This window comes from Eleginops maclovinus, chromosome 11 (assembly GCF_036324505.1).
Source record: "Eleginops maclovinus isolate JMC-PN-2008 ecotype Puerto Natales chromosome 11, JC_Emac_rtc_rv5, whole genome shotgun sequence".
Classification (NCBI taxonomy): domain Eukaryota; kingdom Metazoa; phylum Chordata; class Actinopteri; order Perciformes; family Eleginopidae; genus Eleginops; species Eleginops maclovinus.
This window is the reverse complement of record NC_086359.1, coordinates 5493787-5521725: the sequence shown is the minus strand read 5'-3', so window position 1 is coordinate 5521725 and position 27939 is coordinate 5493787. Positions and strand designations below refer to the sequence as shown.

Genomic DNA, 27939 nt, shown 5'->3' with positions numbered 1-27939 from the left:
TTGGTTGTGGTGCATTCAAGCGCATATGAAGGACTATAATACACAACAGACCTAAGTTTATCACTATTGGTGTTTTATATGTATTGCTTTATACACTAAGTGGCATATTGCCCGCCATTGATAGTCGTGGGACAATGCAATGACAGCAGAGATGCAATGGATATTTTTTTAATGATTAATTAACCAACAGAACTGCATATTTAGCTAATGGATATCTCTGAAAAACTGGTCATTGATATGAAAGGCAGTTCTGTTTATGTAAGATACTGAAGCACGATGCATTCTGTTGCATGTTAAGTCAACTTAAAGTGTAAATATTCTTGCTTGGTACCCATCTGGTTGGTTTTCACATCACATCAGTAAATTACAAACAATGCAACACATTTTTGTTCATGCATATTTTATTCAAGAGTAAAAAAATGTGATTTGTCCCATAGGGCATGCTTACAATGTGTGTATCATTTAGGAAGTCAAATGCCAAAACATAGTTCCATAGATAATAAAAAATGTTGCAAGATAAAATCCACTATATTTGTTTGTTGAAATATGCATGTAGACCATACAAGAACCAGAAACAGAGGAATGAAAATAACCATAAGCTAAATTGTAACAATAATAATATCAGCAGTAAATATAACCAGAGTACAATGTTTCCTGTTTAACGTAAGTGCGACACACGATTTTCTTTGAGTCCGATTCATTTACATTTGAAAACCATGCTATCATGCTTTGGCAGCCTGAAAGTTGCTTTTCACTGAGATTATATTCATTCACACTATTGAACATTTTCTGTACATCAGTACAACCAAAAAAATAAAAATAAACACAAGGATTCAAACCTTAGAAGTGCTTCTCTGCATACAATAAATCAATATAAAAATTAAAAGCAGTGGTAATAAATAACATAATGGAAAATAAATGAACAATCAAAGGAAGCCTATTTATAAAATTTATAAAACAAGACAAATAAAACTACAAATGTAATTAAAAAATAAAAAGAATTCAGGTTTACTATTTGAAACACAACTATCACAATTATAATCTCACATAACAATTAGGAACTTTATTGCATGCATTGATGCGTTCCGTACCATAGATGCTGTGTTAAAAATCACTTTTTGTCCATCCTTAATTCACATACCTTTATCATTAAATAGAAAGATGACATATAAATTAGAAAATATATTAATGGATGAAAGGAAATTCTAGGAATTGATGTCGCAACGCTTGAGTTTTGGGATTCACAATTTTCCCCATTCTTTTATTTTGAAAGAACCAAAATGTTTCCTGTTTTAATTTGGGTTTCTTTTTTTCTCTTCTTGGATCAGTTATTTGGACATGGGAAAAGCTATTTTATTTAGATTCCAAGTGGAGGTGTAACTATTCTCCCCTGTACTGCACAGTTCAATTAAGTTAAATGAGAAAGAATACATTTAAATAAGAGTGATATAACACAGTTGGGTGTGGGTAGATTATAAACCAAAAGTCTCCACTGTGCCAAATGGTCATGAAGGAAGTACCTCTGACAACTTTAAATGAAGCTAAGTTACATTTCAGTGAACAAAAACTAAATCTAGGTCAGGATATATTCTTCCTTAAGATGCATTTTTTCCGATGGATCTAAAACTGCTTATCCCAAATAACATGGGTTGTTAAATGATCTTTAATCAAATGCATTCACACATTTGTAGAATTTCCTTCTCACTCTGATATAGTAGCTCTTAAGCATGAAATCTCATTGAATTTGCAGCACAGCAGAAAGTGCAATAACTCAAAGGGCGCTAACGTATACTTGATTCGAATGCACATATTCTTTTACGTTCTCTTTAGCAACAAGCAGGTGAGAAATAATCAGGTAGTGTGTGACAGCAGGGTTTGCCCCAAAGTTCAAAATCAATTCTTCTCCTTTCCTCTCTGTGGTCCAGAAACAGCTGTTGTTGTCATAGCAATGCAGAGATGAGAAAAAGGCTCCTTCAGTGGAGGATGCTTGAGTGTATACTTTCCAGAAGGTGTGCGAGGTATAGCTTCATCAAATGCCATGCTTTCTCTCAGGAGAACTACTTTAATGGAGCGGAAGAAAACTATTTGAGGATGGTCTGGATAAAAATATAACCCTTTGAGATTCCCCCTATGGACGTTGATGAAATTGCATCCTTAATTGGGATAGTGTGCTCCTTTTTGGGGGCATTTCCAGATGTTAACTCTTGGTGTTTCCAAGTGGCACTACATCTTCCATATGTTCCTTTCATCCCCTCCCTTTTCCCCTCGTCCCCTCCAAGTGACTTCTTGCTAGGAGATGACTGATAATGCGGGAGGCGAGGAAAGGAGCAGTGCTGGAGATGATTGAAGTGTACACGAGGAGCAGTGGCTTTTGTGAGTCTTCTTCCCCCTGCACGATGACGGTGTCTCACTACAAGGTAAATCAATAAATTTAGTTTCACTGGTAAGCTTGCACTGCAGGTTTTAAAGAATTTCACATTTATATTCCTTTCTTTTATCGTTCCTTCTCACAAAGTGGTGTTAATACTAGCAAAACATGAATTTGTGAGTGATTCATAATAAACACTTTATGATACAGTAACATGATTTGTGTGGCATGGATACTGCAATTATGTCTTCTGCCAGGCTCTGTAATGAAGGAGCAGACGTTTGTCAGTACTCAGAACAACACAACCCCCGACAAGTCAGTCTTTAATTGAACTGAGAAAGGGAACAACAGGCAGAAACAACTTTCAACCGGAGCGTTTTCAACCAAGCTGCAGCCTTGTGGCCTCCCTTATCCCTGCCCTCTGCTGTGAACCCCCCTCCCCCAACTGTGCGATGACATACTGTCATGAAAGAAATGACCTTTTGCGCCCGTTATAGTTTTGCTGCAGATTTTCATGTCCTGTCTGTAGGCCTGGTTTATTTCTATGTTCTGAGGCCTGAATTCCCGATTTGGCAATGTCTTGCTGCACAGCGCAACAGCAGCATTGTTCTGAGGCTCAGACAGCACATCACTGGATGTTGCTGTTGTCATCCGTGCCGTTTGCCTCGGACATATTCATCTTTCCCATGGAGTGACCCACATGGTTCACCCCGTCCTTGCGAGGTGGCATGCGCTCGTTGATGCGGTCCAAGCCCTTGGCCTCCTCGAAGCTGGCGATCTTGTGCTGGGGGGAGAACCCACGGATGGCTAAAAAAGAAAGGGGACACATAAATGGATCAGCCTCACCTTGTAATGTCTCAGAGCATTTCTAAATAGTAAACTTTCCCCAAGGTATATCAAATGCTGTTGGGATTTCACTGGCAATATAACCAATAAATTACGAATCAATTGCAATAAAGAACAAGGAAACATTTCAATAATCAATACAGTCTCTTTACCCAGTGTAACATACTACTAGTTTATGATATTCAGTTATATCTGCAAATAACATTATTGATATAGCAAAGAAGAAGCTGCCGCAATTTCACTTCTCTTCGTCGGATTTCCTCTGATTGGGAAAAGCCAGAGAAAAAGTTTCCAAACACATAAAAATACAATCAACAATTTACCTACCTTTGTGAAAAATACAATTCTCAACAATCAGTGTTTAAAAACCCCCTGATGGTATATAAAAAATGTATACAAAGATCAAAATAAAGTATGTTAGTACTGCAAATAGCTCTCTCATACCGAAGCTTCTTGAGTAGTGAGCGATGATTACCTCAGACATATCACGAGGAACTGAGGCTTCAGGATGCATATTTCATGTTGATGCTGTTCTCTTTCTTGTTCTTGTGCATGCAACACTTTTTTAAGAACCAGATGGAGGCCATTTACAAGCCGACCCAAAAAACAATGAAGTCTTGTCTCATGCATCTCGTAGCAGCACTTGACCTTGCAGTGTTTCGATTTGTCATGAACTTGTCCTGTGAAATGTGGCTTGACGGAGTTATTGTGAATGTGTGGGATGTTGTGTGCATGGCGTGTTGCTGGCCTCCGCAGCAGGAAGCCCTGACAGTATGTGGGTGGAAGATGGACCGCAGGTTTACCTTCTCCGTCCTCATCAGTCGTCTCGATGGCTTCAATGGCTTCAATGGTGGCTGAGGGGGGAGGAGGGGAGCAGGTTACTCCTGATTAAGCCATGCAAATGTAAAACGCAGCCCCAGCGAAAAAAGGCGGCTCGTGTTAGGCCAGATGACACATGTTAACTGGCAATGCAGCCAAACTCGGAGGAAAGGCCATGCATTAATACTGAGAGAATAGGTGTCAATCTCAGGTCCGATATGAAATATGAAAAGGATAGATCCATAGAGGGAGAGAAAGTGGGACAGATATATTGAGACAGAAATAATAGGTTGAGGTGAGACTCGAACAGATCTACTTGCTCTGGCTTTGATCCACATATTACAGGACAAATTCACAAATGAGTTTCAAACAGTAAGGGATCCCACTATGCTTTTTTGTCCAAGCACTATAATTGAGTGAGAGAGAGCTTAACCTAAAATAAAGAAATACTCCAAACACAGAATCCAGCGGTTCTTTGTGCTTGCTTGTACCGTCAATCCCAATGTGAACCAGCACTGGAGTCTACAGCTTTCTGCAGCAAAATATAACATTGAGCAACCTACAGAAATACAATGTATTTTTGTTACAGTTGAAAGACCAAGCTACAACTCAAAAGTGAGTAAATAATAGACTCAATTAAGGGAAAACAAATTGGGACTTTAATTGGATTTCAATGTTTTTTTATTGTGCTAATTCTCATAATGATTTCATAATTGTATGTAGTGCCTCTGCTGGGACATGTCTCCATACTTTAATGTTCAAAAAGCTCTTTATTTTTCTCATACTGCCTGTGCTGCAGCATCTCTTATCACCCTCTGTCTGAATCCAGAGCGCAGTCTGCTCTGATTGGTTAGCTGGCCGACTCTGTTTGGCTTTGTCAACCGCTTGGAGAAGTCCCGTCCCTTAGCCTATCACGTACAATGTGTTGGAGCGCTAGCCAATAGAAATGACGCTATAATAACTTTAAGATTTTAGCCTCTGCAGACCATTTACATGCACAAAAACCAATATAACACACTACAGGAAAGGGAAACCCCCCAAAAGCGTAATAGGGCCTCTTTAAGTATTAAGCAGTAGCTGTAACATTAGGTAAGCTGGGAGGGTTATGTTGCTACTTGATGTTTATTTGAAGATTTGAAGAAGGGATTGCTAATGTATTTCTGTATACTGTATTACTGTTGACTGAAATATCAAACAGCAGGGTTGGTCTGATATTCGGTTTTTCATCAATAATTAACTGTGATCAGCGCATCACTAAGAGGCTGCTGGCTGCTCTGTGTTTAAATCAGTGAAGGACCGAGAAAGAGAGACCAATGGTCGGGCTGAGGATGGTGATGAAGAAATGAGAAAAAGATGGAGTAAAGGGTAGAGAAGAGGCTTATGCTGAGCCTCGCACTCACCACTCTGCAGTGTCTGCTTGCCTCCAGAGAGAACCCCGCTCGGCAGCATGCCAGTGGGCGTCAGGCCTTTAAGCGTCAACACATTTTCACTCTCCTCTCTGCAGGAAACACAGAGGCAGGCAAACAGGTCACACAACTCCACTGAACCGTGTATCAAATGGAGAAACGACTTCATGCCCCCATTTTGACAACACAACACAAAAACACCTGAACATACAACACCAGGAAAATGTAAACACACAAAAGTCTACCTGAGAACTGAGAACATTTTGGCCATTTTCCCAATGGCACGGATCTTGTTTTTGATCACCTCCTTGCGTGCTGCAGCTGCATTGGCTGCAAAAAAATACATTAACATAGTGTCGTCATAGTCTTATTTTATACAATAGTCGATACAAGCCTCAATATATCCTGAGAAACTTGTTGTAGGGTTCTATTACTTAACATATGTGTTTCTTGATACGTGGAATAGGGTATTATGTGCCGTTTCCTGCACTGCTGTGACTATAAAAGGCCTTCTATACATTCTATTATTATAACCTTTTAGGGGGAAAATGATTTTTTATTTGTTGTAAAAAACATTGTCTTAGTTTTGTCATGCAATACAGCACACGTCTTTGTAATTTCTGATGAAATACAAACACCTGTTTCTTGTTTAAGATAGGTGAATTTACAGCATTCAACAAATCCGATTTAAAAATAAAAGCACATAAAAAAAACCGTAATAAACGAACGCCTTGTTTTCTACCATCCCTGTTGGTAAGCAAAAGAAGCCAGACTTTCTAATTTGACACAAGAAATGAAGACTTGAAATCCAGGTCAGATGTCCTTCAATCAAACAATTTACTCATGTGAAATATAAAAAAACAAGACAATTTTACCATCAAATATCTCGTCTTCCTCATTCATCATGAGTTCATCATCAGAGCAGATGCTCAGCACATTCACCAGCATTTCTGTGACTGGAGTAGTGTGTGGAAAAGAGTCATTAAGTCAAAAAGCCACACATTAGATTAGCATGAGGTGTTGTATTGAAGACATATCCAAAGACCCTTCTGAAGAAACACCTACCTTTCTCTCCAACAAATGGCAGAGACCAGGTGAAGACATCCATGAAGTTGGGCAGCCAGTATGGATGGGGTGAGCAGTTGAACTGTCTGATGTTCATGACATTATTTTCATATTTCAGTACAGCAGCTGTTGGGAAAGCAGAGTCAAAATGTTTGTCATCCTGTCCTGTTAAAAGCCTGGGACTATGATACTCAGATACATCGTTATGAAATCAAATGTGGGGTATTCCTGTTGCATACTGTCATGCCAAATGCACAACAATGCTTCAATCATCCTCTCGTTAAATCTGCTCATGTTCAGTGATGCTAAATGTTTTTGAACACGCAGTACAGTTTGTCAGAATAAAAGCAGGGTAGACAATGAGCCCTTCCACCACTAGATGGCCTAGCTGAGGCCAGGGCTGCTGACACTGTTACATCAAGAGGGATAGAGCCACATGGAGATAGTCAGCGATGCCGACAGTCCCTCCCACGCTCCCCATCTCCCATAGCCCATAGCAACCAAGACACAGATCTGAGAACACAAACAAACGGGGGCTCCCTTGATGCAATCTTCTGCCTGCTCACAAGCTAAATGCAGATACATTAACCCGTACTCTCCAGTTGGTACTGCTGGAACCATTTTAATGGGAAACAGAGGACCCCATGGTAGTCATTTTGTCAAATCGTTAAATCACGTTCACATTATCGTGAAATGTCAGCGATGCAGGAGTGGCAGGGATGCTGGACTTGTGGCTCCTCTCTTTCACAAAATGTTTTAGTGTTAATTGTAAATTCACATCTCAATGCCTGCCTGCTTACTTTATGGTAATTCAATAATACTCAACAGGAATATAATTATCAGCTGGAATTCAGTACAGTGAGCTCCGGCGATATAAACACTCAAATCTGTGTGCGTGAGACAGTGTTTGATGAAGTTATATGATCGTTATGATGCTCAAGACCAGTGGCTCTCAACTGGTCAAGCCTCAGGACCCACTTTTTCCTCACTAAATCACGACCCAAAGTTTTGAACCATATACAGTATATATATATGTGTAATCCAACGCAGATTATATCCCTTTTACAGAACTAAAGTATACTTTAAAAAAAGTTTAAACTGATGATGGTCATCACGTGTTCTAGAATCAGAATTGAACTTTACGAAATAAAAAAGGCACATATGTTTTGCATTAAATAAAAAGACAGATTTGGAGCCAATCCTGGAAACTCACCAAATGTGAAAAACCCAACCCCTGAGATTTTTGTTGAAATACTAACATGTAAACTACACATTCGGGTACACTCTGAGAAGAAAATAATAGATCTATTATTACCCAGCATCACTTTTGGGTTTGCGACCCACCAGTTGAGAACCACTGCTCAAGACAATATGTGTTTCACTAAATATTTATTTGCTTTGGTCTAATATGGTGCGACTGTCACCAAACCTAATTTCCCCCTGAGGTTATTAAAGTGTAAATCTGTGTGTACTACTATGTTATATGTTGTGTGTCAATTTTTACTTGCACGTTTGGAGTACGGGGATACGCAATTTCAATCATCTGTGTAATTACTTGTACTAATTGCATGGTGTGATCGACAATAAAGTTCCCTTTGACTTTGACTAATCATCTTTGCTTCTGATATGAATCCACTCTTCCAGTTCCTACATACATGTTGCTTCACACGTGTTTCTTACTTTATATTCCTGTATCTATGTTTCAAACGTAGCATTTCAGTCCTGTGGTTGCAGGATGTGGACACAGCTTGATGCATGTGTTTATTAAAGAGTAATGTAGGGCTCAGCTCTATTTGGAGAGAGTGACGTTTGATGCGCTCAGAGCAGACAGATGTTGGTGATGGAGAAGGAATTAGCAGTAAAACTTGTAAAGTGGTTATAAATGCAGCTTGTGTTTTGACCTGGGCTTGTTTAACATAGCTTTATACCACTCAGATGTCTTTCTGGGATAAATAACCAGCAGAAATATGATACAAATGCCTGAAACAGACGGGTATCAAATGAACAAAGAGGTTTTCTGACCTTTGTTGTTATAAACATCCAGGTAGTTTGGTGCTGAGAAGATGGTAATGAGGGATGGGAATCCAGTGGTCTGACTCTTACGGTACATCCGGTAGCTTCAAGGGGGGGGAGTTGGAGGTATAGACAGGAAAAAAAGGCAGAGCTTGTTCTTATATTTGTAAAGATGTTTCTATTGTGTTAATGTGGGAGGGAGTAACGCTGTAGGGAGAACATACCCTGCATCCTGCGCTTCATGTGCTCGAATGATCGATAATAGGTTATTGCTCTGTAGGAACTCGCATACAGCCGGATAACTGGAAAAGAGTACAAAGAAAATAGGTTTAGAAACGTCACTGAAAAATAAAAAACAGAGAGTACACTTCAATTCAATTAAGCACAAAAACGTACCAACATTTATTCGTATAACCCAACAGAAGTAGGTTTGTTTCACACAGTGTTTCAGTCACCAGAAAATGAACAATGAAGTATCATTCATAAATGCATTAATGGGAGCTTTGCTGAGGATGATGCAACCGTGTGAAAAACCAATGCAACAGCTACCTGTTGCAGTTAAAAACAAACTAACCCAGTATACGCAGGAGTCAGAGCTTCCTTCCTTCCAGATCTGAATGGGCAGGAAATGAGCCTGAGAGGAAGGGAAGCCTGGGAGGTAGCTCAGGCTAACTGAGCGCGATGCTCCACTCACGCATTGAATAAAACATGTGCTACCTATATATCTAACCTTTGCTCTGATTAAGTTGCCCCAGGACAACTTTTTGGAGGAATACAACTGTTTTCCCCAATATTCCTGCTGCTGCGGCGGCGGCTAATATATCACAGCTCCCGTCATTTTGTCCGCCAAAAGGGTGCCCTTAAAGCCAATCCAGTTAAATATTGGCTGCTGCAAGTAAAGAAATGTCTTCCTTACTTGCTGTTTGGTATTTAATTGTCCAACATTCATGCAATTTATATGAAGTATGAATAATACCAATGCAATTATTGAGTGTTAAGAGCTAAATTGTTTTTTGAAATGAACATTTCCCCCCATGTTTGTTGGTTTTATAAAGTCTCGTTTTGAATTGGGATTCGTTTTTGGACTGGGAATGTTATCTCTTCACTGGATGCATGCCAAATCCGTTTTTTCCAGCCAAATGGACAATAAGCCGTGCCATGGAGAACGATGATAAAAACCACGCGAGTTGGAAAGTCATAGATCAGATATGGAGCAGATGTATGAGCCTGAATGTGTCTCCAAAATTAGATATTAAAACATAAGGCTTCACAGAAAGCATCCGACCTGTGAGACACAGAAGGAACATGAACTCAGAATTGGGACACTTCCAGCTGCAGAGTGAATGCAGCCTTGCATTCAGCAGCTCTCTGTTATGTAATACCTCCAAGGTTGTGTTATGTCATTCAGAGACTGTATAGTCCCTTCAAACTGTGCCTCCTGGGTTACAAAAAAAGATTCCAGATTACAGTTCGATTAGCTCTTTTAGAATTTTGAATCCCTCAATTCAGCAAGAGCTCAGTCCTTTGTAACTCCCTTTTCTCCTGCTGTTTCTTCTAGCTGCTGTATTTCAGATACACAGTATATCTGACAAGAGAAGAAAACACCCTTATATCCAACAGCGTTATGTCTACAAAGTTATGTTGCTTGATTTGTGTTTAATCTAACTATGCTTTGCTGTCTTTCCTTAGAAATGAGTGCTTTAATTACTTTGATAATGCTAATGAAGTTGAATAAACAAGACAATGATCACCAATGGCTCCGCGACCTGTCAAAATAGAGCTGAATAAAGCACTAATGAAGGCAACACTCACAGACGCTCTGGGCGAAAACATTAGCCAAAAGCACTAAATGTAAAATAAAAATAATCACACTGGATTGCTAACCACCCAGAAGTGGTTGCTGCAAAGCCGTTCACACACCAACAGTTGCCTAAATGATTTCAATGGGACACATTTCAATGTATTACTGTCTTAATATGCTTGTTTGGAAGCTTTTGCACATTTAAAGATGTAATATAGTCTCAATCTGCTGATTACTGTTGCAATGATATACATTCAATCTATACTGTGGAATCCACTTTTGAAGACTGAGATTGAAAAACAGGGATACTGTACACCAAGTAACCTCAGCTAATTCTCTGATTTCATATTTGTGGTATGTGCCTCTACTGGGACATGTCTCCATGCTTTAATGTTCAGAAAGCTCTCTATTTTCCTCATACTGCCTGTGCTGCAGCACCTCTTTTCACCCCCATGTCGGAAACCAGAGCCCAGTCTGACTCTGTTGTGATTGGTCAACCGCTTAGAGATGTCCCGCCCCTTAGCCTATCACTTACAATGCAATGATAGTGATGTCCTTGTTTTACGGAAGTAAATAAAGGAGTCCAATGGAGGCGTTTCAGGCAGGTGGGGTGGGGAGTGTGTTGGAGAGAATTATTTTAGCCTTTGCAGACCATTGACATGCACGAAAAACCCACAAAACACACTACAGGAAAGGCAAAACCCCAAAAGCATAATAGGGCCTCATTAAAACAGTGTAGCAGCTGACCATTTTTTGGGTTATCATTTAATCTTTTTGTGAATATTCTATGACAAGTCAAGCTGATAAAATGTCCGTCACATTTCAGGTGGATTGTTTTGTCTGATATTCCTACAAATATAATATCTATCAGAAGCTTAAAGACATTTTTTCTTCATAAACGATCGACTCAAATGGTTTTCCTCACCATCAACCCGGGGTCTACAAATCGCTTCAACACCGGTCAGACCCGTAGCTATTAGCATACAGTACATCCTCCCCCAGTAACAATCCTCTCTTCTGGCACTTTCTTACAGTCACTGCCATCCACGGACCCATCAAAATTTCAGTAAGTATTTTAAATATTGAAGTGCTCGAAGGTTTGTGCTGGGAGAAAAACAAGGAGACTGCTGTGAGACTCAACACCTGGCGAAACTGTGCCATCCGCATATATCTAGGTCATATGGCTAGCATTCCCTTGGTGGCCAATATATAAATGACAGGAATAGCTGTGTTACAATAGCTTGGATAGGCTGTAACTCTTTCCACTATAGCTGAGAGTCCACCCTGAAACTGTAAAATGTTATATAAGTGTTTCTATGAAAAACACCTCTATAATGCATTTCTTACAGCGTTAATGTCAAGGTGCGTAGCCATTTGTGCTCCTTCTTGTGCACAGAACTGGCACGTCAAAACATGAACATAAAGAACCCAACGTACACCATGTACCAATCCCCCCCTCCCCCCCACTGCTACAGTATTTATTGATTATTGCGAGGGAACACAGTACACACACACACATTGCTTGCCTGCGGCTCACAATCCTTCTCTCCCCTTTGTGAAACACACAATTATGTGTCGGTGAGCCTGTGAGTGAGAGGGAGCGAGAAATCTGACAAGTGAGTACGAGCGAAGGAGACAGAGAGAGATTGGAGGAAGTGTTGTGCTGCGAGTGTGAAACTGCAACGTTTTTTCACTTTCCGTAAGAAAATCCATCTGTCGGGCTGGTGGTCATCACATTTATTCCCCTTGATATAAGACATGTTTTTAACTATATTTCTAATCACCGAGCTGAATCACATTTTCTAAATACAGTCACTTGGTTAGTTGTTGCTTGGTGATAATATAGCTCTGACAAATTGTACAGAAATTACGGTATTAAACAAAAAAGCCCTGTTTATGCTTTTAACGGTTTTCATTTTGCTATAATGTGTTACGTAGCTCTTGCATCTTACATACATCTTAAGTGATGGGCCAAGGGGCGGGACATCTCTAAGCAGTTGACCAATCACAACAGAGCCAGCCAGCTAACCAATCAGAGCAGACTGGGCTCTGGTTTCAGACAGAGGGTGAAAAAAGGTGCTGCAGCACAGGCAGTATGAGGAAAATAAAGAGCTTTTTGAACATTAAAGCATGGAGACATGTCAGAGTAGAGGAATAAAATACAAATATGAAGCTGAAAATGAGCATATAGGGCCCCTTTAATACATAACATTATGTGGTAGTCCCCGGGCGCTGCACAATAGCTGCCCACTGCTCCTAGTACTAGGATGGGTTAAATGTAGAGGACTAATTTCACTGTGTGTGCTCTGCTGTGTGCATGTACTGTATGTGACAAATAAAGAGGGTTTCATACTCCGATTCTATCTATCTCCAGATGACAATATTAAAAAGGCTATAAATACAGTCAAAAGAGCGGAACACTTCAAAGTCAACCTTCTACAAAGCAAACATTTGCTCTTGTTAGCAAAAACATGTTAATATCATAGCGTTTCTACAATAGGTTACATCTATTGCAATGATTCCTTATGGCTCTGAGGAGTAAGCAACTGCATTTCTACTTGTGGAAACTGCTCAGTATTGATTTCATGGGAAACATTTCTATGGAGTCAAATAACTTTCTACTTCAGATAGAGATTTTCTTCCCCAAAGTCCCCCGGAGAATGTGGTTGTCTGTGCAGTTGGCAAGAGTCATAATGATGGAGAGGTACGTTTGAGAGAGAAGGCAGAACAAAGCCACAGGGAGATGGATGACTATTATAGCAGCATCCTCCACACATCTACACAGTAATCCTCACTAAGCGCCTCTCTCACTGTGAAAAGAGGGTTGACCGTTTAACAGCAGTGAAAAGCGAAGTTGAGACCCATCACCTGCCTCTTTCTCTTCTATATTAGATACTCTCCAAAGGTGCTTGTAAAGTCAAAGCAGGACGGCGCCTGTGTGGAAATACATTGTGAAACAGAAATGTGGGCACTTGGAACGTGGAACAGAGGAACTATTTCATCTAATATCATTTGAAGCAGATGTCACCTTCGACACATCCCTTGAATACACTGCACTCAGCTGTCCAGACATTTCATCTCTTCGGAGGAGGAGGAATAAATCTCCATGACTTTACTTTTTGTGATTTTAGCAGCTCCCACGCAGGGGGAGTGTGTACCGTTCTGAACCTTCATTAAGAAAACTCTCGTCACATCCACCTAATCCCTCCACCCCTCCTCACCACCACCTACCTCCCAACTTCAAACTTAATTTGTAACAGTGCTCACTCCTCCTGGTTTAACATGCTCCGTCTTCGAGGGTGAAACATTGCATAACACAACCGTTCCCACCTGTGCCTCCCTATCATATCTCATTCCTGTTTTTTATTTTTGACTCTAGCTTTTAACCATCTGATTATTTGTCTGTAAAAAACAACAGCCTGTTGTTAACGAGAAGGCTATGAGATCCATTTACACATAGACACAGACACTATCGATAGCCTTTAAGGACACCAATTCATCATTAAATCCTTCAGTTTCAGAATAACAGTCTCATTCTTCTGTTAAACCCATTATGGGATGCTAAGCGTGTGTTTTACTTTTGTTCAGGTAGCAATAAATGTTTGATATCTATAAATAATTTACAATCTTAACATCTATTTTGATATTAAGAGATTCAGTTGGGCAGCTTTTGAGTTACTCCTGTACTCAATTAAATCTCAAGCAAGATTAAATGAGATCTCATCCAAATTGGTAATTCGGGTCGTTGACCTTTGAATGCATGCTATTCCTTACTCCCATTTCCATCCTCCCCATACCATAAAGAGAAGTAAACAAGTCAGAAAAGGAGGAAGAAATCACCTTGATCAACCAACATGGTTTGCATTTTTAGCTTTCCCTGTGAGGTAGGATTTTTAATTTTGAAGGATGTGTGTGCCATATGTGTCAAGCTAATGGAAGCAGTGACACATGACATATGCAAGATGCCAAAAACACAATGACTCAAACAATTGGAAGCATAAAGGGGGATTTTAAAGCCGTGCGCAAAATAATCCAGGAGGTCTGAAGATGTTGCAGGGAAGAAGATCAGCTCACCTGTAGAAGTAGGAGCAGCCTCTCACTGTGTTGTGGCTGAAATATTCCTGGGTTTTCTCATTGCCAAAATCCTCCAGAGGATCAGACCACAGCAGGTCACACATGGGCCCAAAGGCCGGCGGCTCCTTAAACCGATCCAACTTAACATGAAGAAGCAGAGATGCAGCTTTTAGAAACAGATCTTTTCTTTAATAAAAAGACACGGTGGTGCTGAGACGGTATGTGGTTACCTTTTTAATGTCATCTAAGGTGTGTATTTCAGGAGAGAGCCCACCATGGACACACAGAAACTGTTGGTTCATGAGTGCAGCCAGGGGAAGGCAGTCGAATGCATCCATACACGAGTCGTACACCTGCTCTGAGTACTTGATTTTACCTGACAGAAGACACAGGAAATCAGAACAGTGTCTTTGTTTGTTCTTGAAAGACAGCTTTGATTTTGAAAAAAGCTGATGAATTTTTTTTAGAACTTCTAATGGGTTATTATAGAAATATAGAACATCTGCTCTGTTTTTCTATACTGATTTTCTTTTCCTGTCACATACATGGAAATGATTAATGTGCATTAATGTGTTTTCCAATTGTTGACTGACAGTCCCATCCCATCTTTTAGTCGTCATGCTGAATTAACCTGACGTTCCCAACAGACAGGTGCATCACTTGCAACCTCTACCAGAAGTGCTCCAGGCTACACATGACATTAGCAATACACGGAGAGACAAATACTGTATACAAACAATACAAATATATACATATATATATATATATATACATACACTGAGAGGTACTCACATTCTTGTTTGAAGGTGAAATATTCTGTCAAATGTCTACATTCATGATTTCCACGAAGTAAAAATAGTGTCTTTGGATAGAGGATTTTCAGCGACCAGAGGTATAAAACACACTGAAAAGAAAAACATAAACTGTGTTAGGACATTATAGTGAGTATACATTAAGAGACCACTTCAGCATTATCAGTTTCTCTGGTTCTATTTTTTATAGGTGAATCTTTTGAGTGAAATTATTTTTTAAATTGTATTCTATAAACTACTGGCAATTTTTCTCTGTGTTGGAAAAAATTGGAGTGGTCTCTTTTTCAGGGGCTGTACATGAAGCTTCGTATCCCCCATGTCATACTTAATGATATTCTGCTGGTTTTACCTCAATACTGAAGTAGCCACGGTCCACGTAGTCCCCGAGGAACAGGTACCGTGTTGTGGCTGGGGATCCTCCCACTTCAAACAGCTTCATAAGATCAAAGAATTGCCCATGGATGTCGCCACAGACTGGAAGACAACCACAAGACAGAAAAATGTTACAGAATCAAAAGAAATTGAATGTGAGGGACAAATAAATACACACAATCAGCGGTACCATTCGGTTATGTTGGAATATTTCAGGGAACATTTACAGTAGCATCGCTGCAGCTTGAAGCTACTTTTCTAACCTCTTGTAGCTACGACTCACACATAATGGTACACCGTTGCAAATGTGTTTTCACAAAGCTAACACTCAAGGAGGTTTTTCCTTCCAAAAAAGATTTGCAATGCCTGCATTTGCCAGAAGAGCAAGAGGTTGAATATTCTGTATACAGTATATGCCTCTATAATTCATATTTGACAAAGGTGATACGTTGTGTTTGTTATTGTTTCCTCTATTCAGATATCAAAGCAGTACACATACAGTGAGCCGTATTAATAATGAAGAGGAATGTACTTTGAAATATAGATGTTATGTAACCATAAACACCGCCATAAATAACAATAGCTGTGTAAAACCGATCATATTATATGCTTGCTCAAGCATGTGTTACAGCTATGTGCTTGTTACTTTATTATCAGCCTGGATTTTCAATGCAACCCTTTCCCAACACACTGTGTTATTACCAAATAAAGAATAGTGTTTGTTGTTCTATGAAGCGCTGAGTCTCAGACGTCTATAAGTTGAAACAAGATGAACTTTAACAGTCAACATAGCAGCAGAAGAGCATATTCAAGCAATCTCCCTGCATCTGCATACTCCTGCAGCAACAATATATATTAAATCTGCAATTACACCTCTAGAATTAAAGCATCTAAAGAGGAATATAATGGCTTAAGTTCCCCCTGTCCTTAGGTCGTCATTGCATGGACATATTTCTACGGCTGAAAGACCTCTGCAGAGGATTGAGAAGCTCTCCCCTTAAAGAGGTAGAAAAAGCTCAAGCCCCCAGGGGAGATACATACTTTTTTTGTTGCAGTGAACACTATGGCTCTAGAGTGCAAACCTACATCTCATTTCCTCACTGCCTTCAATTTTTCATTATCATCTTCCTCTGTCTCCTTCTCTCCTACTCATCCTCCATCTCCTCTCTCTTTTCTGTCTCCCCTATCAGCTCCACAGTGGCCTTCGCCCACTCAAAGCTTAGAGCAACGTGAGTGGGAGACTGCTTGTGTGACTAAAGCAATCAAACACACACACGCATACACGCACACACCCGTGGAACACCAGTGCATAAATGCCTCATAATATATCACTACACACACACGCAGCTGCAGAGACATGCAAACACAACTCAGGCTCACAAATGCCCATACACAATCATCCATATCTCATTCTCAATACATAAAGCCTCCATTTTCCTGATGCTCAAGATGAGGAGCCTTTAGACTTCTTTCTAAATCAACGTGCACTTCATCCATCAGTTTTGTGAGAAGCTGATTGATATGATAACAACTATATAGAGTATAATGTACCTCAAACGTCCAAGGTGCAAATTACTTATGAGAATCTCAAGAATATACTGTATGTCCGAGAATACAAAACTGTATCTATAACTAAAGAAAATGGCATCGGTGCAACGAATGGGTATCATTTTCTCTCCCGCACACTCCCCTCCCCCCGCCTAAAACGCCTCCATCCATACTACGTATCGCTGGTGCTTCTTTCTGCTATTGCTTCAACTCATTAGACGTAATAGACTAAAGGGGCGGGACATCTCCAAGTGGTCGACCGATTACAACAGAGCCGGCTAGCTAACCAATCAGAGCAAACTGGGCTCTGGTTTCAGACAGAGGGTGCTGTAGTATGAGAAAAATAAAGAGCTTAGCAGTAAACATGTCACAGTAGAGGCACTAAATACAAATATAAAGCCTGAAAATGAGCACAGTAGGGCCCCTTTAAATCCCTATTTTAGATTTGTTCTTGAACAGAGGCTTTGGGCTTTAGCAATTTAGATTTGTCCTTTGACTAACCCTTTATCTTCATGTGTGTTAATGTTTCCGTGGTGTGTTCCCTGAGTGTAGAGCAGGATTCATTTGAGCCAGAATGTAGTTGATCTAGCTAAATTAAAAAGAGAGACCCAATAATGCTTTCTGCTGTAAGAGTACCGCAGTAGTCCACTCTACTTAAAAGCTTCTTCCACGAAAGGAGATTCAGTCTTTGATGAGCAAACGTATAATGAGAGATCTCGGTGCTTCTGAATTATTGTTGGCCTATTTCACATGTATGAAAAGATAAGGATTATTCTTCCTAAAAGTTCCAGTTTCCTGCAGGACGAATCAACAATCATATAGATTTCTGGAATCTGCTTTTCCTCTTCATTTGTGCTGCAGTCAGGTGCCTTGTTTATTTTTGTACTACTACAAACAGAAGCATTGTCAGTCTCCAGCCTTTTACTCCCTCTGAGGTCTTTCTTCTCATCCTCTCTACTACACTCTCATATTAATAGAAGATCATCATAGATTTGTTAGACATTTAGTCCAGGCATTAATGTCCACTTTAGGACCAATTGTATTTCACCTTTACCTGCTATTTTTTGACCACTTCACAACAAGCTAAAAGAGAGCCACAGTCTGGCTAACTTGCTAGCAAACTAATTACCGTCTTTCCTATCCAGCAGAGAAGGAGCAACATTAGCTTTTAATTGAAGCCTCGTCTTAAAACAACAGATACACTGAAGTCCAAATTGTGTTTGTTTCAAAATACGCACTTTGGGAACTGCGCTCAACTAGGCTACTTCAGTATCGAGGGAAATGTGATAATAAAAACAACCTTTCACTAATGCTAACACCGCTACGTTTGGGCCAAGAAGCTACCAAGAGATGGAGCAGTTTAGTAAAGAGGTCATCTTTTTTAAAGCTCGGTTATTTAGTCATATAAACCTTTCCATATAGTTTTCACCAAAGCAATTCATGTTCATCTACCTCTACTCTTTTGCTGCCCAATTATACACTGTCTTAAATGTCCATGTCACTTTTTCCTCATTGATTTACATCAAATGGAGGGAGAAGAGGTGAAGGGATCAGAATTACCAATATTGAAATAAAACGTATAAATAAACAGCTACACAAATTACAGCTTCCAAAAAGGCCAGTGAGTTGAATAGCAACACCATTAAATCTCAATATTATAAACTATAGGAAGGTTACATGTGGACTGACAGTAAAATAAGCTATAGTGAGTAAGTTTGGGCTACTGGAAGAACCTTAGAAATGACAAAAATAAAGGCAGGTCAAAACATCTGCACACTAAGCTGTAGGTATGAGTAATGACATTGCCCTCCGCTAATTCAAGAAGCGTGTCATGCGACTGGTTATAATGCTTTTAATGTGAGGCATGACAGGCACCCAGTTAATATCTCTCAGAGGTTAAATACCTGTGACTGGCGCCTCGATGTCCAGTATAGTTTTCTCCTGACGCAGGATAGCTGCTCCCTCGCTGATGATTTTAAGTGCCACGGCTTCCTCGACGCGGCCCTCCTTGGTGAGGTGGGCCTTCAGGAGATCCACGCGAGGTTTCCCTTCGCAGTCAAACACTTCCTTCATTGTAAGGCGGTGGCTCAGGGGGAAGGGGACAGCTGAGGACAAAGCACAGGCACATGGTGACATTCAAACACAGGCGACATCACGGTTGCTATGGCGACTGTAAAAGCCATCAAAAACACAATATTCCTTCTTTCTTTTTTTTTGTGGCAACATCGTGAGAGAATAGTGGCTTAAACCACAATATATTATCATGCAGAAATCATATTTTAGAGGTGGGTCCGAGGTGCAAAGCTTGCTGTAAAACATTTTAAGTAAAGCCAATTTGATATACTATTGGATGCCTTACTGAAAATAAAACGTATTACAGCAGCAAATATATCAGTCACTGGAATTCCTTCACACCCAGTCAGATACCGACAGTTATCCCAGTACAGATGGGTGGTTTGTGTACGTATTTTTCAAGTGCTGGATAAAAAAGTCAGCTAACTTCTTAGCAATCTATTCATCCAGCACTCTCCGTGGATTGTTGAAGCCTGTGGCCATTAAAATGCACCAGTCACCTGCTAAACAGACTGCCTGTGAGAGTGTGAAATCCAACCAAAGATCATTACTTGACAGCGCAGCAAAGGTTATCCCTTAGATCTGCTGCTCATCTCTGTGTACTGGGACTGCAAGCTTTCAGGTGCAACATATGAACCTACTGATCACCTATTACACAGAAAAATGTGCCGTGAGCTGTAAATGATTCAGCTCAAAGGTGAATTAAGTTGGTTGTTTAGAAGGTTGCATCTACCTTAGTCACCCCATGTGCAATACTGGGTCTTCCTAGAAATACTAGATGTAAATATGTCTTCATGTTCACTGTGGATCTTCTAGCTGTCCAACTTTGACTTTCACTGAGGCGTGACAGAAGAAAGCTCAGTATGTTTACAATGCGAGGAGCACAATTTGAGCAAAGAGGCTAAGTGGACTGGTTGTGCTTTGTGAAAGTAAATACGTTTGACTTAGTTAAGGAGGACATTAAGGTGCACATGTTCTGCAAAAATATCCATCAGATGAGTACAACCACTGATCTCTCTTCAGAGGACTACAACAACCATTGCCTAGAATCGTATTGTTTTGTTTGTTGGGCTAAAAACTGGTTTGTGATTGCTTTTTAAAGAATAAAACAAAAGGCAGCTGATCCATTTGGGATGAGTGATTGTTCATTTTCCAATTTCCAACAAATGCTTGCTCTGGTGCTGCTTTCCAGTCCTTCGTATGCTGAGCTAACATAGCCATAGCATAACTGCTTTTACATGTGAATGCACTTATGTTTGTAGGCTGAAGGTGGATCTGGAGTTAATAGTTCTATCATGTAATGTAATCGTCTTCATAAACCAGCCTTTCCCCTTTGAAAATGCTACGCAGTAATGTTTACTCTGACCTACTTTTTACTTTTACTGAGCACATTTTCTTGTAAAATATTCTAGTACTCTACTCCATCCCGGCATATATGTACACATGACACGAGTCACCAGCAGCAATATATTCAGGAGTAAGAGTATGCTTGCCAGATTTGTGCAGTGCATAGCAAACAGGGCCACTGAGCAGCGCCAAATGTAGAGAAGACAAAGGAAGAGTCTCAAAGCTCAAGCTGAAACCGAACATGATCAAAATGCTCTTTAATAATGAATGCTTGACTAGAGCAATCTCAAAGTCGTTGCTCCTGGGATAATGAGGCGACCCAAGCTAGTCTATTAAATTGGACTAAAAACATTTCGCAGTGTTCAGTGTGTATCTGTGATAGTGATGTGTGCTTTGACACTTTACCAGCTAGTGCAAAATACCATACTCAGCACAGTCATCACTCAGGTTTGTGTTAGGTTAATAGATTGTGTGGAAGCATAGCAGCATGTCGATACAACTTTGCCAAATGTGTCTCAAATGCAGTGATGAGTTACATTCACAGACACATTTTTATGGGAAATGAGAGGAAGTGAATGAGCCAATAAGGTTTAACAACACTGACTTAAAAGAACATGAACATAAAATTCAGAAAGGTCAATTTTGTGCCACACAATACCAATTCAGTTTAAAGCCTGCTCCCTTTTAACAGTAACACGAAAAGAAATTGAGCCAAATGCATTCATGCTTTTAAAAGGACATAACGCACTGCTTTTTTAAAGCAGAATGGAGCTGTAAAAGATCAAATCGACTTATCAACAATAGCATTTAACAAAAAAACAATCAAACACTCGACAAATGATCTTAAAAAATGGATTTTACAGACACACACATGTGCAGAAGTCCACAGATATAGATGTATCGTAAGATGAACTGAGATGAAAAGCTGACTTCTGCTCAGCACCAGAGCAGAGTTGAACTATGAAATACGGTATGTTGCCGGGCAACAGCAGCAGCAGCTGACTGTTGGAGTACAGCCAGCGCTGCCACGGAAAACTGCAATTTGCATTGGAGCTTCACATAGATGCTGTTGGAAATGCTCATGCGGTAGACGTCTATCAAATGTTCCGATCGTATTGAAGTGTATGAACCTCTCTATGCGAAAAACTGTTTCCTGAGAATAGTATTTCCATGCTGCAAGCTCGAACTAAATCAAATAAACAATAAAGCTTACAGTAGGTTTATGCTGCTAATGAGCAACCCTAGGTTCAGGCAGGAAATGCTGAATGGCTTCATCTGATTGGACTAACTCGACAGTGTGCACTTATAAAAGCTCTAATTAACATACAGTACACAGATCCAAGTGTCAAGCTTTTAACTTCATGTTGCATTGCTTTCCCCCCCCCCCCCAACAACAGCCTACAGCTCTAACAGCTGAGATGTGCTTTACTGTATGTAATGTTTGAAGACCTATGTACATACTGACTAATGTTAAATGTGTATGGGCGAATGGTTCTGCCAAACCCACCTATTGCTCCATCATAACTATAAATACACCTTAATATCAACTCAACTGTTGTTAGAACCAGGCTTTGCTTTATAGGTTAAATCCTTGCTACGGGGTGAATGTTTTAGCCTGTTCACATATTATGTCTCAGTACATGGATTTTCACACTGTTGCGTAATTATTTATTTAGAAAAGTATGTGTAATACCTTTAAAGAATATACGAAATAGGTTTCACATCCATGTACGGCATCTCATTTGGAATAGAGCGACAGACATTATCAAGGACCTTCTACTGTGCTATAATAAAGTAAGATAGTTCACAGGTATACTAGGCCTTATCCCTAAAATAACTGACCTGAATATGCTTCTGTATGCCCACAGCGTGGTGGGTGACAGTACTGAAGAAAACAAACTGCACAGACCAGCAGTTATTGTATGTCTTTAGATATGTTGTGTCGGGTAAAAACATGTAAGAGAAAGAAAAGCATGGAGAAATTGAGGTTTGATTTTGAGACGTGGTTTTAAAATAACTTCAAAGCTCAGTAGTTTTCTTCATGCGCCCCACATTACAACTGTAAGAACTGTCTGTCTCTACGCATCAAATCACCATTGTCTTGATAGCTTCCTTTAATCACCAGAAGGATGCATTATTCAGTTCATTGCAACAAAGTTGTTTTGACTTTACTGTGAGAAAAGGACTGCGAACCGAAGTGACAAGTGATATTCATATGTGGTGAAACGATTATCACTTCTGGACTGTCGAATCAATGTGGATTTTGAACACATGGATGAAGCTATGGAGCAATGATTCTACATAGCTATGAGTAGATAAAAATGCATGTCTCGAACCTTGCACAAATCCCCTTTAATGTTACATGACCATGTTACAAAAGGAAAAGTCTGAGTCAGAAATCTTGGCTGCTTTGCTGATATAAAGCCATTTTTTGACATATTTTTAGAAGCCTGGATGTCAGTTTATTTTTGCCAAAGATATAACCACAATCCTTTCTTGGTTGTGAGATCCGGCTCAAAACAACACTTAATGCCACCTGAGAACAACTTCTTATTATGACAAATGACGGTGCCTCATTTAGAAGACAATACAGCTCCTCATTTCACGCTCCAAAACCGATTAGACTAAATCTTAAATTCATCTTTTCTTTAATTGTAAAAGCTTAAATATACAGGACAATTTATTGTGCCTGCAGCCATTGTCACAAATGAGTATCTAAAAGTGCAGACTTCCCTGTGTTTCCACAACTCTGTGGCCTAAAAGAACAAAGTTGTTAATGCCGACTGAGCTTCTCGGCCACTACAATAATATACTGAATGTGAATATATTCTGGCTCAGTGCTGACTGTGAGCTGATCCATGCTCAAAATGAGTTATGGCACAACTGTGAGCACTTCATCATCCTCCATTGATCCTCAGTAATACTCTCACCAAACATCCTTCTTTTCATCTACTGATGCGGCTTTTGGGATTCCTTATGGACCTCTTCTCATGAAATTAAAACATGACTCACTCCTGGTAAAATATAGCCCCATTAAATGTCAATTTCATGCACTCTTCCTCTTCCACTGGCCCTGTCAAAGCCTGTGAAATCCTGCTGCATCACTGCCCCAGCTTCTAACACAAGCTCGGCAATTCAGCTGTTTTTTCATGCCTACCCAAAGCCAAAAGCCAGGCTACAGTGGAGTCGTGACAGCATAGATTAAAATACAAATAAATGTGTACAATAAAAAAAAAAAAATCTATATTTTCGCTGCACTGCTGCTGCTTCCCGTTCTTCGCGGGGGCTGTGCAGCAAAGGAACCCGGATTGTTTATCAACATCAAAGCCCCAGCAGCCCACTACCATCACCGCGAACACAACTTGATGGCCGCATACACCATCAATGCACGACATGAAAAATAAAGGCCAAATATCAAGGGAAAAAAACGCGAGGACCTAAACAGTGAAGATGTTATGTAATATCTACAGCAAACGCAAAATGTAGGCTAACTTACATTTCACCATCCTATCGGTGGCGTTTAAGACGATGTCAGCGTTAGACATCTTCATGGGCAGTTGCTGTCTTCGAGGCTGAAGCGGTTTTCTCTCCCTCCTTTAAGGGTCTACTCTCGGTATTTGTTGTCGAAATGCGACTGGTGCTGTGGCATCACTTAGATGATGCGCCCCCTCCGTGCGTCGGTGCTGCGCCGGGTAGAACTGCTGCTCCCCAGGCAGGCAGGGATGGATGCTGGATGCTGGATGCTGTAGGAGCTGCTGCTGCTGTGCTAAGCTGTTAATGTGGGGGAGGATGCACGGAGAGAGAGGGGGGTGGAGAGAGAGAGCGAGAGAGAAAGAGAAGGAGAAAGAGAAAGAGAGAGAGAGAGAGATGTGCACTATTCCGACATGGCGGTGAAGGGAACTCCCACGCAAATGTTTCACGGGACTGCCTGATGCTGCCATCAGATGGAGGCTGAGACGGGGTTGCCCCCACGCACGCACGGTGCGCCATGTTTCGGTATTCTTCAAATGACTGTACGCCCGAAAATGAGAGCGGATGGGCCTCGTTTCAAACATGTGTAACATTCATGATCACTACACGGGCTCGTTGGGTTACAGGCGCGCAAACGTGCACTTAAACGTCACACGATAGGGATTTTTTTTTAATTCAATGGTGGCAGAGAAATTTCAGGTGGTGGCGACAAACCATCAGGGTGTGCAAATGAAGGGACTCCAGGTGGCGATCCTGAAACACAATAACGTTTATGCAATTCTCGGTTGTTTTTCTTTCTTCCTCAGATTAGCAATCAACACTTCTTCTGAAGATGACACATCGCCAACGTCAAAATGGATGATAGCGTGAACGTGTCTGCTGCAGCCTGCAGGGCAAACATTAAAAGCTTGAATTTATGTTATTTTTTGTAATAATTTGTTCATTCAATATATGGAAAGGAATGGTGGTTTTAGTTAATATAGATGTTGATGATTCATAGAAATGAAATATGTACAAACTAGTGAAAAAGATATATTTTTGTAAACGAGTGGCGAGTGTGGAACTTCATAAGTAATAGATGTGTCATCCCAAATGGACTGGAAACTTTCATACACTGAAAGCCGGGGAACTTTAACCCAGACAAGCCATAACTCTTTTGTGAACATCATTTCCCATGAAAGGGCAATTAGCATACAAGATGTGTGGTCTAAACAGATCACAGTCACAGTTTAAAATGAGCAATAATTTGAAGACTTTCAGATTTTCAGTCAAAATACTTTTATTGCCTAATGATGTTTTCAGATCATCAGATCATAAAACAATTCACAGTCAGTTTGTCATAATGAATGCATCTGTAAAACAGAGCTCAGTGCCCTATTGCAGGTCCTACTTATCACCAATGGAGGCAGTGACGTTTACGCTCTGCTCTTTACATGTGAGCACAACTGTAGCCATTTTAGTACATGAATGTTTAAGCAACGCATGAATTGCCTTGTTAAGTCACAGCCATCTTCTCACCTGCATTGATTTATCCTAAGATTAGCAAAAAGCTCCCCTTTTAACAGTATGATATTGTGACCCTGTGGCCCAGAAGGTAGTGCAGCCGTTCACCAATCTGAAGGTCGATTGGTTGATCTTTGACCCCTTTGAGTATGTTGATATGTCCTTGGTACAGTCGTTGGTATGTGATGTTGTATGTGTATTGCTCCTGATGAGGAAGTGGCACCTTGTATGGCAGCTTCTGACAACATAAAATAGGAAACACCTATTGTATTGGATTTTAGTGCCTCTTCTGTTTTATATAGTTATTTCTGCGGCTTCTTTTTTCAACATTCTTTCTGAGTTTCTATGTGATGTGACCAAATGACTCCAAATCCATGGGAATCGTATTACAACCTTCGTACAGTTTAACACACACCTTTTTTCTTTTGAATTTCAGTGCTTTTTCTATTTGATAAGCATATTGTTTTAAGATTCAGCAGTTTATTTACTGAAATTCTCATTTATTTTAAATACGTCAAAATACGATATTACTTGAATGGTCAGATCAAGGCTGACATTTCCCTTTAATCACTGCAGCTCCATTTGCAACATCATAATAGCTTCCATTTTATAAGAAACAACATATTTTATTTATTAGCAAAAACCATAAAGATCGAAGGACTAATAATCAATAAAACATGTAGAGTTTAGTACTAAAATGCTCTTTTGATTTGGAGTCACATTACTTTTGAGCTATTGAAAATAAATAACTCTTCAACCACAAAACTGGTGAAGTTCAACAACAATATTCATATAAAACTGAAGACTAAATATCCAATGTTCAACTAAAAACAGCTTCAGGTCAAAGGTCACTGTGACCTCACTAAACCCATTTTATGCCATAACTAAACTAATTCAGAGAGTGATTATGACAAAAACGACTAACAGGATCACACTGTGATATTTTGGAAAGACATAGTTAACTGCATTTAAAACATGTTGATAATGCTGCTATTTGAATCAACAATTTTGAACTGAAACTTTGGTGACTAGTACTTTACTTCGGACAAAAACGCTTCTTTCAAACACTTAAAGCTAGCGTATGAGAGGAGCGTTGCCCAGTCTTAAATAGAATCGGAGGATGAAACCCTCTTTATTAGTCACATACATGCACACAGCAGAGCACACACACTGAAATTGGTCCTCTGCATTTAACCCATCCTAGTACTAGGAGCAGTGGGCAGCTATTGTGCAGCGCCCGGGGAGCAATGGGGAGGGGGGGATTGGAGGTGTCCGGTGCCTTGCTCAAGGGCACCACAGCAGGGCCTAGGAGGTGAACTGGGACCTCTCCAAGTAGCAGTCCACTTCCCATATTTCAAGTCTGTTCGGGGACTTGAACCGGCGACCCTACGATTCCCAGTCCAAGCCCCTACTGACTGAGTCACAGCTGGACCTTTTTTTAATTCTTTTTTAGGATAGATAGAAACAGATAGAAACAAGTGTAGCTGTTAAGAAGCAGCACAGGCTAAATAGTGCTTTAGCGCTCACTGACAGTAATGCCGTTATGATTTATTTATAAAGTAAAAATCTGCCATCTCTACTACCGACTATTATTTCAAATCCTCTCTAAAAGGAAATTTCTCATCAGCTTCCTGCCACTAGATGGGGCCCCAACCCTTATGTTACAACAACAGCAACAGCTGGTTGGCTGGTACTGCTACAGGGGGGGCAGTGTTTGCTGCTGCACATTTAGAGGCTAGATAATTTGAGAAAGCAATGACACTACTTATTTAGTGGAACAAGCTAAGCAGTTGTTGATGTCATTTTCTCGTGCTTTTTTCGTCCTCTTACTGTCAGTCAAGATAATTGAGCCACTTGCTTCCTGACAGATGAGGCTGAGCCTGTGATTAGAGGCAGGATGAGTAACACATCTCTAGAAATGGAGCCAGTGTTGCTCATCAGGAAGCAGTGAGGCTCACACAAGGCGTGTCTGACTTTTCCTTGTTCAATAGGACAGGAAAACAAATCACAACAACGCTTAGGAACCTTAATTGATAGTAGAGTGTGCAACATACCTGCGTACCGGTGTCCTTGAATGTTGCCAATACTGCAGGAACAGATCATACACAAAAGGGAACGTTTGTTTTTCTGCCTCAAAAGGTATTGCATTAAATAGTGCCATATATAATTGTTGCTTTATATTATTACCATAACTGGCTGCTAGTTCACTTTTTTTTCAATGTGTTCACTTACTTCATATAATGTTTATCCCTATTTGTATCGTGATTGTGTACGTATTTGATTTTATAACACAGGATCAAGCCTCATTATTTAATATGTTCTTGTTTTTTTAATCTGAACTGTCCCCTTGCTGTTGTAACATTGGAAATATCCCAATTTTGGGACAAATAAAGGATTTCTGATTGCTCTGAAATGACATTT

The 27939-nt window shown here is 40.1% G+C and overlaps 1 protein-coding gene across 2 annotated transcripts; it reads right to left on the bottom strand.

The window, feature by feature from the left end:
* Positions 1-420: 420 nt before the first annotated feature.
* Positions 421-24412, bottom strand: ppp3ca (protein phosphatase 3, catalytic subunit, alpha isozyme). Of its 2 annotated transcripts, XM_063894242.1 has the most exons (14): positions 24041-24412; positions 19029-19229; positions 15554-15678; positions 15185-15296; positions 14623-14768; positions 14393-14532; positions 8742-8819; positions 8527-8621; positions 6505-6630; positions 6315-6395; positions 5685-5769; positions 5434-5531; positions 4018-4068; positions 421-3175 (listed from the first exon to the last, which is right to left on the bottom strand). In XM_063894242.1, exons 1-14 carry the CDS (start codon positions 24093-24095, stop codon positions 2997-2999), a joined length of 1572 nt encoding a protein of 523 aa, XP_063750312.1. In that variant the 5' UTR covers positions 24096-24412; the 3' UTR covers positions 421-2996. The 2 variants fall into 2 exon arrangements, with proteins under 2 accessions (XP_063750312.1, XP_063750313.1); XM_063894243.1 differs by lacking the exon at positions 4018-4068.
* Positions 24413-27939: the final 3527 nt, after the last annotated feature.

Excerpts from the sequence above, each read along its gene's own strand:
- ppp3ca (XM_063894242.1), bottom strand. The coding sequence starts at position 24,095 with ATGAAGATGTCTAACGCTGACATCGTCTTAAACGCCACCGATAGGATG. Across the intron at positions 19,230-24,040 it reads CACCGATAGGATGGTGAAAT|CTGTCCCCTTCCCCCTGAGC; the intron begins GTAAGTTAGCCT and ends CTTTGTCCTCAG. Across the intron at positions 14,533-14,622 it reads CCTTAGATGACATTAAAAAG|TTGGATCGGTTTAAGGAGCC; the intron begins GTAACCACATAC and ends CTTCATGTTAAG.